This window comes from Cydia pomonella, chromosome 13, assembly GCF_033807575.1.
Source record: "Cydia pomonella isolate Wapato2018A chromosome 13, ilCydPomo1, whole genome shotgun sequence".
NCBI lineage: Eukaryota > Metazoa > Arthropoda > Insecta > Lepidoptera > Tortricidae > Cydia > Cydia pomonella.
This window is the reverse complement of record NC_084715.1, coordinates 17,108,463-17,126,542: the sequence shown is the minus strand read 5'-3', so window position 1 is coordinate 17,126,542 and position 18,080 is coordinate 17,108,463. Positions and strand designations below refer to the sequence as shown.

Below are 18,080 nucleotides of genomic sequence, written 5' to 3'. Positions count from 1 at the left end.
TGTTTTTCTTGTGAATTCAATGGATATAGTAAACGCCCCTATGATGAGACTGGCACCAGTAATGGGATGGTATAGACAAATCCTGTAATTGTTTTACACGATTTGTCTATACCATCCCTATCCTATTTACCACCAGTTATTAAACGCTACCAACATTTAACCATTTTTACCAAAAACAAGAGCCAAAGAGCTGCTTAAGTTTAATTTTTCATTGATATTTATTAGTTTGAATATTAATGGTATCAAACATCCCATGACTGAAGAAAGAAACCATAGTTTTCATTTGTTAATAATATTGAAACCGATTGCAGTAACTTTACATATAAAACATAAAGGACGAATAGGATATTCAACTTTTAACGCATAAAGCGGTAGAAATTTTGCAGATGTCGGTGAAATATCAAAAATACTCCAAATTTTCTCTTAAATGTCCCATGATTGGGGTCGTTAACATATACTTTTGCCAACGCCGATTTTCAATAAATTTCAATATTGACAACGGGGTTTGCTAAACAGTAGGTATACATCTGTTATAAGTGGAATAAATTGTTACTTTTTTAACTAAAATATACCACATTGTCGGTTGTCGACGAGGTTGATTTTAAATTGAATCTTTATGGAAATAGCGCCTTATTGGAAACTTGATTTGGTTATCCTCTATATTCCATTGAATATAGGAAACTAATTAATTAGCACATAAGTATAGTGCTCGTATTATACATTTATTTTTAGGTCAAGTTACTTATAGACCGCGAGCCAGGAACAATTTCCATAAGATGACATAAGCGTGTCGACTGTCCGGTGATAATTTATAAATAGAGGTAATTATGAGTGGGTACCGTAAAATATGTGGGTAATTGTGCTCCGATAATTTTTATACATTATTAGCGTTTTCAGAAACCTCAATTAGTATGTATTTGTAAGAAAGGGTAAAAATATAAAAACGAATTGGGGCTTTTACAACTGTTTAAAAGAAAGTAACTACACATCTTTCCTGGTTGCTTACCCAAGTGAATCAAAATAGAACTTTTACCTGAAGAAACTTTTTGTATTCTTCAAGAAGAAATAACGAATGTGTACATGTACATTTACACGTTTTAAATATATCATATGTAAATAGTCCGTCGCTTTAGTCATTACAAACATCGCAAGAAGCAAATAATTTGTTTAGGAGGCTTGATTTAAAATAGATTCATAAATTAATAAAACGTTTGAGCTAGTTAGAACCAATTATATTAGCCGTGTATTGATGATTGCCAATTTGCTTTGTTCCGTTGTCTCTAACGAAAATACTTTACAGATATCGCAGCTCATTGGTTTTATTGTCACTTTAATGACCACTGCTCTATCTATTTATCTTAACTGACAGTTATTATCTACTTCTTTTATTTCACTGTCACTAATATTTAGAAATACCCTGCTACAAAATTTCATGGCCACTTTACGAATTCATTCATTCATAATGTGTCTATGCAACGCTGCAACTCGATGCAACCTTATTATCTTTAAAACGTACAATATTTCTTTCTTTTATATCTTTATTATTTTTCGAAATGTTTCTTTCTTTAACTAAGATAAGGAATACAATTGGATTTCACATGAAGATTTTGCATTTACTTTATGTAGCCAAATATAGAAAATTATAGCCAAATATATATTTTAAATTAGCAATTATAATCACTTATGAGTATCTTAAAGTCAAAAGTCAAAGCTATTATACAGCTCAAAATTTGGTACTAAATTAAAAGCTCTGTTTATTATATCACATACCTATGACAACACCGATACGGCTAGAAAACTCATTTCGCATAATTGCTTTTAGCATTACTTCGCGCCAATTGTAAGCATGATTAATAGTCAGCTGACGTTTAATTTACTGAAGTGTGTTTATTTGCAACCGTGTGATATTAACAAAACCTTAACAGTGTGTACACTACACGAATTTTCACATTGATTATAATGCTTTTTAGTCTCAGGCGGCTAAAATCAATCCTGTCACCTATTTTTTTAATTCATTTTAACATTCTAATCAACCGAAAAAAGTATGAAACAGCCATTTTTTACGTTTTCTGATTTTGATTTATGTAGTCTATACGTTGTTTGACATGATTTCAAAGTTGGTCTGTGCGAATTACGGTGTAATGTATTAATTAAATTGATAGATCAGGATTAATCAATTTCTTAGCTGCCAGAAATATAACAGCGTTTATTAGATATATTTTACAGAGTTTTGAATGTTTCTTATTTGTTACAGGCAGCGTTGAACTCGCTAGAGAGAGAAGCCAAAGAAAATGTGTATGCGGTATTAGACCCGCATATACAATACGAAATAACTATTAATAAGCACGGAGAACCGCCAAAGCATTTGTCGCTATCTAAGCCCCTAACTCACCAAAGAGCACACGCGTTCGACACGCAACTCAATGAGATTAATAATAACGAATTCGAAAATAGATTCACCACATTCAAATCGGGACCGACGAAACTAAGAAAGTCAAATAGAAGCGACCGACAGAATAACGATCGCAGCTACGTGTGCAAAACTAACAACGATATCGAATACTCAAAAGACCCTTACTTTGGCATCGCAAGAGATAACCAAAACAGAAAATCCAAAACCTATTCTCGCATGTATGAACGTAACAATTCAGGCAAGAAAGACAACAGGAAAACTCAATTTGCTGAAGATAAAGATGCTAAAAAACTATCGAATCGCGATTGGATTTATGAAGAAAATAAGCATATTAATAAAGAACTAGAGAAAGAGCGATCTTTTGAAGAGCTAAAAGAAGAAAACGACGTAAGGCAAGATAATGGTATAGAAGACTACAAACCTCGGCCAGGTAAAGTCAGAGAAATCGCTTCGAGGTTTAATAGGAATAGTGCAAATGTTGGTCAGTCTGTAAATAGTAGTAAAGGTAGGCCGAAGCCGTTGCAAAGTTACAGCAACCAGGCTTATTTAGACCACGTGTTCCCTGATGCTGTAGAAATTTGAATAGGCTAGTTTCCTAGAATTAAAACAGTTAAATTTCAGTCAAATTCAAACCTCTATTTATGTCACTACAGACATATGTAGTAACATAAATAAAGGTTTGAATTTGAATGAAATTTAACTGTTTTAACATCATAGTTAGGAAGAATCTCACAAGTTTTGACGCCACGATCATTTCTTACGAGCTTACAATATTTTTAAGCCTTTGAATGCTTAAGGTATTGGGTAAGATATTGGGCTGTCGCCGCACGCGTCACGACTTTGGCGATCAAAAGGCTATCTAGCTTAAACATCAAATTACTTATAGGTGTCTTGGTGGTTATTGTGTCTTTTCTTAAATGCAACTTCATTGCTGTGAAACAATTAAAAATAATTGATCTATAGGAAACTAGCCTATTGTATGTGAATGAGAAATTTATCACATAGATCTCTGTATTAGTATTTAAATTACTCATAATATAGTGATTACCTGAATAGACGTAAGTCTTGCTATCTGCTTTTATTTATTACTTTTACTGGTTGTTCCACTTCTCACTGCCTAATGGTTGTAACTGACATAAGACTATTTGTACCATAGACTAAGATATACCTATTAAAGTTTACCATTTCAACAAACTGAATTTTAAAATAAATGTCATGCTCAGATTTTTACTACTTTACAGTTTACTAATATCAAAGAGTTATTAATCGTAAAAGAGAAGTAAATTCTAGGACAAAAATGTGCCCTCTAATTTGACAGCCGGAACAGATCGCGCTGCCCCATATGTTTTGTGGTCATTGAATTGTCAAACATCAATATTAGAGTATTTAACAACCGGAGTCGCCTTTGAGAGCTTACCCCTCTGTCGAAAACTTCGCCCAATTGACGTTTATCTGACATGGCTATTTGTACGTTACGTATAAATAAGTAGCCATACATTTGATGTGCCCCTCCCGCGCAAATTCGCAAAAAAATGACAGACAAGGCGTCTCCAGTTGGTTGAATACTCTAAGCGCTTAATGTACGAAGAAATACAGCGCCATCTGGTTTAGTCGTCAAATTGGAAGCACGAAATTGGCCTAAAATTTTCACATCTCACAGAATAAAAGAATCTTTGCTAATGTACTTGTATATTCTATAATGCTTATTAGAGGATATGCGATATTGGCGTTCTTAGCTTGTAGCACTTAAGTGGGCCATACTACTATAAATTATTTCTCTATTAAGTTAAGTATAATCACAGATAACTGAACTACACAATGGACATCTAAAGTCGATAAGTGCGTCCTAACTCTGCATGGTATTAGTAATGACAAAATGTGGAAATGTGACGTTTGTAATGGCAATCCATACTTTGTTTTGTCAAAGTTAACGAGACGATGTTGACAGGATGGCATATAATTTTATTAATTGACAAATTGAAAAAAAAAAAATGCTTTTTTTTGCTTCAAAAAATATATTTATCTTAGGTACCTACTTTATTCTGCCAAAAAGGCCTTTTTTACACATTTTTTCTTGCCTATTTGTAATCCATATAAAAAGAGATATATACATAAAAAAGCTACAAAACAAAAACAACCACTGAAATATTTGTTTTTTATTTTTTTAACATGTCAGCGCCATGTAGTACTATTAGGTTCGTCACGGTTTTTTTCCGACTTTTCGCTCTCTGCCTATTGTAGTTCTATTATCTGTGGAATAGTGGGCATTTTATTTGATTCTGTACTTAATGATTATCCGAACTCTGTTAAAATATATTGTCTTATAGGAACTCGTATTTCGTTACTGTTTACTTCTTTTGTGTATAGTTTCTATTTCTTATGTTTTGTATTGTTGAATTTTAACAACATTAAATAAAATAAATTGTAATTTATATATCTTGGTTTTTATGTGCTCTGATGACCAGCTCTGATGTCACATGTGTGTGTCGTGGCCAGATTATAGATTTTAATAATTTTATGAAATGCCATTTTAGATCACTTCATGGTAGGGTTAGGTTAGGCAGACCGATATTTCATGAAATGATTGTCATATCATATCATAAAATGATCAATTCTAAGATCTGGCGTCGACATGTACATACCTGATCTCATTTTTATACAAAATTGGTTATCAATCTGTTTGCGAGATTTAACTGAACCGTATTGCCTTGCAATAAGGTATACTCGTACTTTAGTTTCTTTAACATCACTGTTCTTAAAACTGTATATGTACGGTCACGTCTGAAAATATAGATACGGATGACAAAGTGTCAAAAATATGTATACACCTTTAGTACATTACGATACAAGTGCGAAAAATAGGAAATTCGAAACGAGTGGCGATAAATTAAAACACGACCGAAGGGAGTGTTTTAAATCGACACGAGTTGCGAATTACCTATTCGCACATGTATCGTACAACGTTTTACAGTACATATGGCCCTTTAAATGTTCGACACAGTAACGTAATATGCTACTTCTCGCACTAGTGCTATAAAGTAGCCCCATATGTACTGTAAAATATATTATATGGGCAATAAGGTATACATATTTTTGGCACTTTGTCCGTATCGATATTTTTCGACGTAACTGTACTAAGACTAAGATGACAAGTACTAGTAGATACTTACAGTAAAAATAATCAACCCTTGGAACGCCACCCCTATCATGTGCGGCGTCTCCACGGGAACCTTGATGGAATGCACGAAGGTATATATTCGGCTAGCCGCTCGCGTCAGTCATCCTCAGCGGTCAAAGGGTTAGATGTCGCGGGGGAGTAGTCGTACCAATATTGCAAGCTTAAAACCGTAACTATAGCTTGACTCGCCCTTAGTATGTTAACGGCACCAATCATGGAACATTTAAGAGATGGATTGTTTTTGATATTTCACTGACACCTGTAAAATTTCTACCGCTTTTACGCTTTAAAAGTTGAATGTCCAAATTGTCCTTTATTGGTTTCAATATTATTAACCAATCAAAACTGTGTTTTTTTGCTCCAGTCATGGAGTGTATGGCGCCATTCATTTTCAAAATAACAAATATCAATGAAAATTTCAAATTAAGCAGCTCTTTGGCTCTTATTTATGGTAAAATGTTGCCAGTGGTTAAAAACTGATGGTAAATACTTGTTTTACAGGATTTGTCTTTACCATTCCATTACGTGTGCCTGTTCCATCATAGAGGTGTTTACTATATACATATACCTATAAGGTTCTTGATGGTTATGAATTATGATGTTGCCGTGTGCTTAACATTGGTGCGTATGACAAATGGCAGGCCAGAGTTTAAAAAACCGACTTGTGACAAATATTATTAGTGTAGTAAGTCACGCCTACATTTGAGACCAATCTAACGACGTCTCACACGTCAATTCAATTAAGTTGTTTGGATTGTTGGGCGTGCTAAATAAATAGACATAGCTATCTATATACATCCGACCTATCTATATACATCCGATACTCAATCATTACCGTTGTTCGTCAATCAAGTAAAGTAAAAAACATTGAACTGAAATAGATGTAAATAACTAAAGAAAGAGGTGTAACGGATAGGAATTGTAAGTACGTATTTACGTATTATTGTTCTCCCTTAGAATATGGTCAAAGGCGCCTCCTAGCCTTTCAAAGATGGCATTAACTCAAAAGGTTGGGACGGGTGCCGTAGACGTTTGAAATCGGCCTTGCCGGCCTCCGGAGGCCGTGATCACTTTTTCTTTCATATGTAATAGTAGGATATACATAGTAGTGTGAGAACTTTTCCCACTGCTGGGCAAAGGCCGCCCCTCTTCCTTTCTAACTTCCAATCTTCATAATTGAGAGCACCATCCGTCCAGTTGTTGACAAATGCATCCAGGTCGTTCCTCCATCTCCTAAGGCCAACCACTCCGGTTTAGGTTGTTGTGACAGCGTAAAATAATAAAAATTTAAATATGTAATAAAATAATTTTGTCCTATTGTTGCTAGAATATAATGTTTTATCTCCTGCGTCCTGTAAGAGCCTACCCCTATAATACGACGTCATAAATAATCTCAATTGACTCCCCCCCAATTAAAATAGTCTGACGTCACGCGTATAGGATAACACCCCCTCCTCACACCCCCATGTTTAAGAGGAAAGTCACGTCTGCCCCATTTGTCGCGGTGCAAAAAAAAGGACTATTTGATACAGAAGGGACACATAGAAGGGACTTAAAATAATATGTGTACCTACATGTTTATGTCGATCACCAATAGATCATCATATTTCTAGCGTAATCCACTATGTTAACGACACCAATCTTGTGGAATTTAAGAAAAAAAATTGGAGTGTTTTTTATATTTCACTGACACTTGCAAGTTTTCTACCGCTTTATGCGTTAAAAATTGAATGTCCTATTCGTCCTTGATGTTTCCTATGTACCTATTTAATGAAATCTGCTGTAATTGGTTTCAATATTACTAACAAATTAAAAGTATGTTTTTTATTGCTCCAATCATGGGTTGGATGGCGCCATTCATTTTCAAACTAATACACGTAATAAATATCAATGTAAAAGTAAAATAAGCAGTTCTATTGCTTTTGGTTATGGCAAACTGTTGCCAGAGTTTAAAAACTGATGGTAAATACTTATTTTGCAGGATTTGTGTATACCAGGGGTGGCCAACAGGTCGATCGCGATCGACCGGTCGATCGCGACTGTTAGTTCAGTCGATCGTGGCAAGGCAAAAAATATAAATACGTAGACCAGTTTCATTTAAGGTTTCAAGAAGTATGTCATTGGTAGATCGCACAGGGTTTCGTTAGTAAACAGGAGATCTTGGGTCTAACCAAGTTGGCCATCCCTGGTGTATATCATCCCATTACTGGTGCTAGTCCCATCATAGGGGTGTTTCCTCGGCTTGCTTGGGTAGTACAAAATACCGACCTAAAAAAATTAAGTATGTAGTTATATTATTCCGAAATAAAAATGATTTGTCAAAAAAATGTGAGAAAGACTATGTAACTACCCAGGTATACCTATCATACAATTAAGAGCATAAATAAATCTAAATGAAAAATAGTGCCCAGATTTGTACATATAAAGCAGCTATTTGGGTACCTACCTTACTTAAACCAGACACCGGGCATTTTCCGTTTATAAAAATTACACATTGTAAAATATTTTACGAAAATGTTTATGTCATAAAACGCTGTCTAAATAGGCTAATTACTAATAAATTACGAAATGGTAAACGGATATACTCGATTGCAGTTAATAAAACTGAAAACGCTCATTACACTTATTTGCACGTTGACAAAGATTAAATTGGCAAGATGGGAGAGAGTACTTTTAAATTTAAAATAATGTACTTACAGATGTTGCCAGAATAATGAAAAACTTGGAAAATAACCTACGTCTGTTTTACTCGCATCGAAAATGTGCGAATGTTTACAACTATGAAAATCTAGTGAAAGATTAATGTTACATTAAACAGACACTTCTGAAAACAAACCTGCAGATAGCACAATGCTTAAAAATTCACTTTCGTGGGCGAGACTCGAACTAGTGACACCGAAATACAAGCCTGCAGCTCTACCAACTGAGCTACTGAGGCTTAATCGTTGAGTGCAAATATACCCACCAAGAACATTTTAAGAAATGTAACACTCTTACGGCAGATATCACTAGACTAGACAACTCCTTAATGCGCATACGGTAGTTCAGTTTGTAAAGCGGTAGGCTGGTATCCCGGAGTCATGAGTTCGAGTCTCACCCGATACAGTGAAGATTTCCACTTTTTATTTTTTATTTGTAAGCTTTGTGGAAGATATAACTACTATGATTAAGCACGAGCCTTATTCATAAATCATAATAATCAACTCATTCGTATACATACATATACGTACCGATATTAATGGACATCTAGTTTAAATGTAAGTAATATCAATAATAATACTCACCCAAATCATTTTGGCTTTGCCTTATTCGGGTAAAAAATAGGACGACATCAGAAGAGTGTTCCATCTTAACATACTTACTTTACTCTTTGATCTAAACTCTCCACGTTACGTCAATAAGAAACTAGGTATAGGGTAGGTATGATGTTTGGTGCGATACCGGCCGCTGACGAACTACTTGCATTGCGATCGATCACATCCACTGATACGGTTGCAAGTTGACATGTGAACGATAACCATTATGTTCCAAATACAAATTTTCCTACTGTTCTTTTGTTTTTCCGTACATAACTGTCAATTCAGTGTTAGAGAAAAAAATATGTGTGTGTCTAGATGTGTCAGTAAGTGTTGTGATAGAGGTTTTAATTTTGATTGGAACTTGGGGAAGTGTGTGCCCGCTAGTGATAATACTGAGTTATTTTCTGTGAAGAGGAAAGTGTATTATTTTGATAATCCTCTGACTGAAGTTTACTTGAACGATATATTAACTCCGGTTTACGGAAAAGCTTGTGTTGGTTTTTACCGGTATAATCATGAATTTAGGTTGCAGTTGGTGAGTAATTAGTATTATATAATTAATTTTATAGATATTACACTGATGATATATGGTCAATATTCTAACTCTTATGATGTATTTCGACGTTTTATCCTGGCTGCACCTTCAGCTACTACTTCGAAGCAACCCAATTTTAAGTTGTGGCCAGGTACATATAGGTAGTGACCACACAAGATCATTTTTGTACTAAAGCAGAGACGCCTGGAAGCGATATTACAAATGTTAAAATTATCGGAAAAAACGAAAAAATCACGCGACAATCGGAGATTTTTTCCTTAAAAAAATGTAATTCCACACTAAACATTCACAATAATTGCATCCAAACCAATTTATTAACTTGCTAATTAATCTGTCAGCCGTGCCTACTATTCAGCAGCTTTATAACGTGTCCGTCAAATTAATCCTGTGACACCGGGGACGCGTTACGTTGACGTTTTTATGGCTGACACCCTTTTGGTTAACGTTGCCGAAATGGTTGCTAAGTAATTGGGCGAAAGAGGGGTTAATTCGCGGTATGGTACATTTTATTGCTTGTTGAGCTGACACGCTAGTACCTATATATAATTACCAAATATATTTGTTTAGCTCCCCTGATGCAGTCCCTCCTTAGATATGTACTTAGCCTCGCTCTGCATTTTCTATAGCATGTACGTACAATTGTACAACGGGGAGTGCTCCAAGGAATTGTTCGGATTAGTCCCTGTCGCTTCTTTTCGCCATCATTCTACGCGTCAACCTTTCCATCTTCACCACTTAGACAGATGGTTGGCAGTCCTCAACTGTGCGTTTCTCCAGAAACTTACTGCCTCACAGAGCTAAACTGATGTGGAATGAACTGTATTTCCGGACCGATACGACCAGCCATGTTTCCTAAGAACAGATGTGGCTATCTCACATAGTTTCTGACTTCTCCATACTGACAGTTTTGGATTGATCACCTGTACCTATTCACTTTACTAAAAGTAACTACCGAACAACATCTTGCTCTAAGAGCACATTTTTGACTTTTGCGAAATAATTATAAGTTTCGGAGCGGTCCATTAGGTCTAATTCACTAAATGTTCAGTCTGTCCGTTAGGTCTAAATTCCTAAATGTCAATTCTTCTAAGGTATAAATCCCTAAATGTCAAATATTTGAAGGAAGCGATTTTTTAAAAGAAGGAGGCGCCAGATGGAATGCTCCTAATCTGCCATCATTTATTTTAGTATTCAAGATGTGTCATCTGTCGTCTGTGGGCTGGCGCTCCGAACTCCCAATCAAGTGATGGGCACATTAATTCCTTGTTGACAGAACATCAATTTTGATCATTTTCGCGGACATTGCGTCAAGAGCATTGGCGTAATATAATTTTGTGTTCATAAATGTAATTAAGTAAAACTTATTATATCTACCGATTAATATAATTATAGGTATACATTATTTATTTGAAAGATTATTGCACAAAAACAAGTAAAAAATACATAAGTCGGACTTAATGCCTTAATTCATTCTGTATCAGCAAGCACTGGGCCTAACAGAAATTTGCTAAGGTGGGTGGGTAAATTAATGGATACATATGCCGATATGTATATCCATCAGATTCTGTATAACTAAAAAAATCCTTCTTACCCATTGTCACGGTGTTATTTTCTTAAAGTTAAACGTCACTTTGACCGTCAAGCTCCGGCCCCAAAACCATCACCCAAGACACCAAGCGCAGATCCATAAAATAAATAATTGTAAGAATAGAAACTTACCAGTAGAAAAACAAACATTTGCAGAGTTGTTTAGTATAGAATTTGTTCGTCACTTCTTGACACGTTATCGTCATGCCTCCAAACGAAGACGCCATTTTTTTTTTCTCTATTTAAGAGCTTGTCACCGAGGTGTACATGTCGCTCCATAGGAAACAACAATACAATAGGTATTCTTACAATTCGCTTATTAACAATACCTTCGAACAAGCTGCAGTAGCGGCATGGCGGAGTCAGAAAACGTCAATTGATACATAAATAAATCGTCAGGTGACAAGCAAAACTCACTAAAATTACCACCACAAGTTCATAGCCATAATGAACCATATTACTACTTAAATAAGGTTGATTCTTGTTTAATGATTTTTTAGTTATTAGTGAGTTTTGCTTGTCACCTAACGAAATAATGTATAGAAATAGTCACGTGACTATTTGTAGCATTTGTTATTCATGCCATTTTCACTTTTCGTCTGGCAATTGTGGATGTCCGATTGTCAACTTGCCTAGGCCCCCAGCTTTCCATTCGCGTATATAGATCGTGTAATTACGTAATGGACTCGTAATGTCATGTTATTAAAAATTAGATTTGATAAATCTACGCTGGATGACACGAACGGGCGTACTCGGCGGTCAAAAGATATTTTTTTAAATTCTAACTGCGCAATATGAAGTCCTAAAATAATTTAATTATAATAATACAAAATGCTCCCACGTATTTCCGGTGTTTCATTATCTTCTTCCTGTTGTTGTATGATATAGCACGCCTGAAGCTTATCTGCTTCAAAATATACACATTTTGTTTCCACTTTCAGCTCATTCCTGGCCTAACTTTGCCCCTTGATTCTTTACAAAAGGAGCTCAAATTTATACTGGTTTATTATTGAGGCCGTTTAACTGGTTAACAATCGTATAATAAAACAACAAGCTTTTAGCAATCAAGTGGCTATCCTGCAGAAAACGCAGGGTCAATGACCCTTGATTAAAATTCATTAAAGGTGAACAAGAGGCCAAATATCTATAACTAACAGTCCCGCGCTCATGGCCTCTAATAATCTGACCCATAAGTAATTTCATTTTGAGTTATTGCGGCAAATCAAATATTAAATTCACCTTAGCACTTGGCCGGCAACTATCTAAAATTGCATGCCATTTGTTGCAAGGTTTGTAGAGGCCTTAAAAACCGATCAAGTGATGTGATTATAGGCGGGCCAATATACAAAACTCTAGAAGATTACCACAAGCAATCTCCACGACTATTTTTTTAAATTTATTATTAATACAGTCATCGGTGTGCTTTTGACGCACTTATGCTATGTTTATTTTCTACTTATTTATAGAACAACGCGGGACTTTTTACGAACGCATTCTCTACAACCGGTTTTTATTTTTACGCCACGATTGATATGGGGCCCATTTCTCGAGATTAGACTAATTTTATTAGTGTGTTGTTATGGTAACTCCTACGATTGGAAGTGTATGGACTAATAATATTTAATACCGTTCGAGAAATGAGCCCCTGGCAGGCTCTAAATCTGAACCAATTTTTATTATTTATTATTTTAATTCGTTACCACGACAGCGACAATAATCATCTGTGTGCTTTTGACGAACTTAGGCTATGTTTATTTTTATTTTTTAGTCATTTATTAAACAGTGCGGGATTTTTTACGAACGTGACGCATTCTCTATAACCAGTTTTTACACTAAGAAATTGGTCTCGCGGGATCTAAATCTGAACCTAGTTTTTTTATAGCGATACTACATTTTTTGACGCTGTACGCTCTTTGTAGAGCATAATATTGAATATCTAATGCTTTAGAGCTACGCTTCCAAATTATTCAATCTACTATCTGCTCTACTAATAGCAATAATCTCTATATCACTTAAAATAGCATCACTAACAAAAAATAGACAAAACAAATGTTAGAAAACAGTGTCACTAAGAATTTCGACACCTACAGAATCTTGACATAAAAAGTTTTCTGAATCTTAAAATAAACCATATTTATTTGAAATAAACTATGTTCGAACCAAATTCCATGCCTAAAATTGCAAATAATAAGTTTGACCTAGTGGGTAATGACCCTGCCTACGAAGCCGATGGTCCCGGGTTCAAATTCTGGTAGGGGCATTTATTTGTTTAAACTTTATTCCACAATAAAAATAAGTACAAATGGCGGACTTAATGCCTTAAGGCATTCTCTACCAGTCAAACATAGGGCAAAACAGAAATTCTCGAATGTGGGTGCAGTGAGAAAAATAATTCAGAAAAAAAGACAACTATATAACTCAAACTTCAATTACTTATTGGTTATGGGTCAGGTTTGTAGAGGCCATGCGGCGCTGGATTACTTGTGTGTTGATTTATTCGTGTGAGAAGCATTCCTGAATCATGGGTGTTTTCTATGTATTTAAGTATTTATAAATATTTATATATTATAAACCGTGTTTTTATTGAATTCCGTTAACTTCGGGGTATTGGTAAGTACGTTTAAGGAAACTACATGACAGATAATAATAAAAAAAAATATATATATTTTTTTTAACATTTTTTTTGTTATAAAAGTAGTTAAATGTTGCATATAGCGGGCATTACATTTATCTCTCTCAAACAATTGAAAACTGTGACGTGTCAATGTCATTTCGAACATCGATCGTCCGAGATACGTTTAGTAGCAAATGTATTAACCCGTACTAAACACTAATCAATATGTGAACGGGCCCTAAGGTAAGTGTACACACTCGTAAGAGCTTTATAAGATAAATATATTTATAAGATAATTTAAGCTCAGGAATGCACCCTTGAAATTAACGCAAATGAAAAAAACACGGTGTATAATATTGTTGTCTAAATACCCTCAATACAAGCTTTATCGAGCTTACAGTGGGACTTAGTCAATTTGTGGAATAATGTCCTATAATATTTTTTTTACTGCTACAAATTTATTTTTTTACTTAGGGCCTACCGCAAACAACTTTGTTCGTTTGTTCTATTATCTCTCTATCGCTCGGGTATGCAAATCCCTCTGAGGACCTACCGTGAATATTAAAAATTACTATATTTGCCTGACTATCACTCGAATATTATTATTATTATTTTATTTATTATTTATTATTTATTTCCAAAATAGTTGTACAGCATAACAGTATATACTAAGTCACCGCAAAACTACAAACAAATTGAAACAAAAATAGGTTAACTAATAATATTATGTAGGTACAATTACTAATTAGGCATCGACAGTTTCTAGGCAGGTTACCACACTAAGATATAACAACCACATTCAAACAGTTGAAGGACGTGCATCCATCGTCTCACAGAACCTCAACAATTCATCTCGCACTTCGCTCCACCTGCCAGCAAATAAATCACACTCGGGCGCTGATGCTAAGAGCGCATTCAGGAGGGGTAAAGGGCGAACAAGTGGGGATTTTCTGTGAGACACGGTTCGCGAACTCGGGCCTACAAGTAGACCACGGTCACGAGGCCGGAAATTGACTCTGGTTGGCGTAGGGACAAAAAGACGCAGTAATTGCGCCACCAGTTCGGCACAGTCCGATTCACCTCGCAAGACGCAACAGGCAGTCGTAAGGAGCTTAAAATTTCGTCTTACCTCCAAAGAGTTCAAGCCCAAAGAACCTAGCAAGTATTTTGTTAGGTATAAAAACGGGAAATACCCGAATATTTTTTTATATAAGAACCGGAGAAATACTTTTTGCACCCTCTCCAAAAGCAAGACGTAGCATAGCTCATAAGGATTCCAAACAATGGCAGCTGACTCAAGCTTGCTTCTGACTAGAGATGTGTATAGAAGCTTTATAGTACCAGAGTCCTGAAAATCTCTCGCGTTCCTAATGATAAATCCTAACCTCTTATAGCAATCACGAGCTAGCGATATCATGTGTTCATGGAAGTTGAGGCGAGTATCAAGAATGATTCCAAGATCACGAATAGTGTTGACCCGGGATAATGGTTCCGATCCTAGATGATACTCATAGTAGAGTGGATGACGGGCCCTACTGAAAGTCATGACGGCACACTTAGTGACATTAAAGGACAACTTATTTTGAAGACTCCATTGATGCACTTTATCCACATCCTCCTGGAGAGATAAACAGTCGGATACCTCTTGGACACCGTAAATAACTTTGAGGTCGTCGTCATGGAGCAAGCATCTGGCAGATTTAAGAACTGATGCAAGATCATTGATCATGATCCCAAAAAGTAACGGCCCAAGTATCGAACCCTGACTGACGCCAGAGCGCGTATGATAGGTTCTAGATACAAAACAGCCGTGTTGCACATACTGTTTCCTGTCGCCCAAGTAGCTCGCGAAAAATCGGAGAAGTTGGGTAGAAAACCCAATGTTACACAGCTTGGACAACAGGATATCATTATCTACTTGATCAAAGGCTTTTTTAAAGTCAAAGTACAACACATCTACTTGTATGCCTTTGTCTAAATGATCTGCGATAGAGTCAACCAGAGTTAGCAGATTAGTTTCTACTGATCGCCGAGACCTGAAACCGTGCTGGGACTCACAGAGGTAGGGCCCGATTTGGTGGGCAACAAATCGATTTATAGTAGACTCGAAAAGTTTTGCCATCGACGAGAGGATAGCGATAGGTCGATGGTCCTCAACCTGGGTGGTCTTGTTAGTTTTGGGAATAGGCTTGACTCTCGTTATTTTCCATTTGTTTGGATACTGCCCGGTACTTAATGCCAAGTTAAAAATGTGCATCATGGGTGCTATAAGCCACTCTTTGCAGCCTTTTAAAATAAAGGCAGGAAGATTGTCAGGACCAGGGGAGCTTCGAGGTTTCAGATGACCCAAAGAAATTTCGATATCTGACTGCAAAATCTTACTAATATGCACATAGTTTGCGTTATAACTTCGGTCCTCACGCAAAATTCATTGGTAATCAAGATGAGGCTCCTCGGAGAGAAAGACCGACGAAAAGTATGCATGAATTATGCATGAAGATGTAAATTTTCGTTGTTCGTGCTATAGTTTTTTTTTATCTTGGCAATCCACTTCATAGCATACAAAGAATACAAAGCAATTGCGAAAAACACGGAATGATCACTTTGTAAAAAATTGTTAGAACCATCTTGAAGGTCCAACGGATTATCGACTCTATGGCTATGAACTTGGAAGACGGAAGGATTATGAAAGCCGCATCGTGCGGTTGCAGAAAGCCTTTGTCTGACGGCATCGGCACGTTCAATTTAAACAAATGATTTCTGTATATTGATCCCCTTTTCTTCAGTTTACTTCTTGTACAGTTAGAAGCAGAAATATTAAGCACCATAAACATATAATATATAAGGTATATTGTCGATAATAATATTGTTTTTACAGTACATATGGGGCTACTTTATAGCACTAGTGCGAGAAGTAGCATATTACGTTACTGTGTCGAACATTTAAAGGGCCATATGTACTGTAAAACGTTGTACGATACATGTGCGAATAGGTAATTCGCAACTCGTGTCGATTTAAAACACTCCCTTCGGTCGTGTTTTAATTTATCGCCACTCGTTTCGAATTTCCTATTTTTCGCACTTGTATCGTAATGTACTATTTTAGAACTTAATTAGTTTATACTTCCGCTTTATGCGGTGACGAGTATTATATTAGAATATTAGAATTTTGAATTTACTATTTAAGTCATAAAGTTGATAACTCAATAACATTAAACAATGTAAGTACTTAAACACTGTTTTATATACTTTTTTATGACTTCGTTTTTTTTAGATGCCGCAATTTGTATCTGTGTCAATATGGTCTAGTTCTATGTAGTTCGAGGTTCTAGTATTGAAAACTTTTATATTTGTTACCTATAGGTATCTAAGTAATATCGGTTGTACCTTAAAACCACTAATTAAAGTTATACTAAAGAAGAGACTCTTTACAGATAGATTTTCGTACATTGACCCGCCTGTTGTATCTTATCTCTAGGTATTGCAATTGACAACCGGCATCATGGGCGGGACAGCAATACATATGATTATGCGCGTGCAATAGATATAGAAACAGGGGGGTCAACATACGAAAATCTATTTGGAAAACGGTTCTGTTTTAGACGGTTAGATACATATTAGATTGTTAACCAAGAGATGAAAGGCACCCATTCCTGTTGAACGCAGTGAGAGCGCCAATGGTCCGAGACTGAAATGGTGCCTTTCAATCGAGTTAAAAACTCTATTTTTCATTTCGAATACGAGGATACGAGGAGGAAATAAAAATAACACGGTTAAGTATAAACTTCAGTAGTATTTCCTGTGGAAAGAGTAGAAAGTAGAGTAGAAGAATTAAGAGAAAGAAGTGGAAGAAGTAGAAAGTACAGTGCTCTAGATCAGAAACGTATCATTTTCTGCACATTTTTTAGTACAACAACGACCCACTTTCAAAGCATGAGAAATGATCCATCAGGTGATCCGTCTGCTCGTTTGCCTCCTCTACCATAAAAAAAATTAAAAGTTATAGCTGCGTTATCTAAGAGAATACGCGCTTATTAATAGTACCACGTCTAATTTAAAATGTAGTGCACGCGTCCATTTTTTGGGGTTCCGCATCCTAAGGGTAACAATCGGCAATGCAATGTTAAAATGTATAAACGCTAGTTAAATACTAAGATAGAGCAATAAATTGGGCACTAAGAAATATGATATACAAATACGTATACGATATATTTATAAAATTGCCTTGTTTTCTATACCTACTTCAAGACAGCTTCGTGATCGTGACGTCACTATCACGTACCGTTCAGTAGAGGGCGTTTTGTGCGTTGTGTACGGTTTTTATTATTGTAAAAAGGTAAGCATTGGACTACAATCTCACCTGATAGTAAGTGCCGATGCAGTCTATGATGGAGCAAACTATGACTGTCGTCTCTGTATTTTGAATTGTATTG

The 18,080-nt window shown here is 35.8% G+C and overlaps 2 protein-coding genes across 5 annotated transcripts in view; both read left to right on the top strand.

The window, feature by feature from the left end:
* Positions 1-18,080, top strand: part of LOC133524418 (hemicentin-2) — a 237,384-nt gene that overhangs the window by 61,467 nt on the left and 157,837 nt on the right. For 2 of the 4 annotated variants that reach the window (XM_061860416.1, XM_061860415.1), the window contains exon 15: positions 2,255-3,355. In XM_061860416.1, coding sequence (XP_061716400.1) covers positions 2,255-2,995 — 741 coding nt within the window. In that variant the 3' untranslated portion in view covers positions 2,996-3,355. Of the gene's footprint in view, positions 1-2,254; positions 3,356-18,080 lie in introns of those variants that run through there. The other 2 variants (XR_009800374.1, XM_061860417.1) reach the window with 2 other exon arrangements.
* The window catches only part of LOC133524413 (G-protein coupled receptor Mth2-like), a 59,865-nt gene continuing 49,224 nt past the window's right edge, over positions 7,440-18,080 (top strand). The window contains exon 1 of the mRNA XM_061860409.1: positions 7,440-9,425. Coding sequence (XP_061716393.1) covers positions 9,114-9,425 — 312 coding nt within the window. The 5' untranslated portion in view covers positions 7,440-9,113. The remainder of the gene's footprint in view (positions 9,426-18,080) is intronic.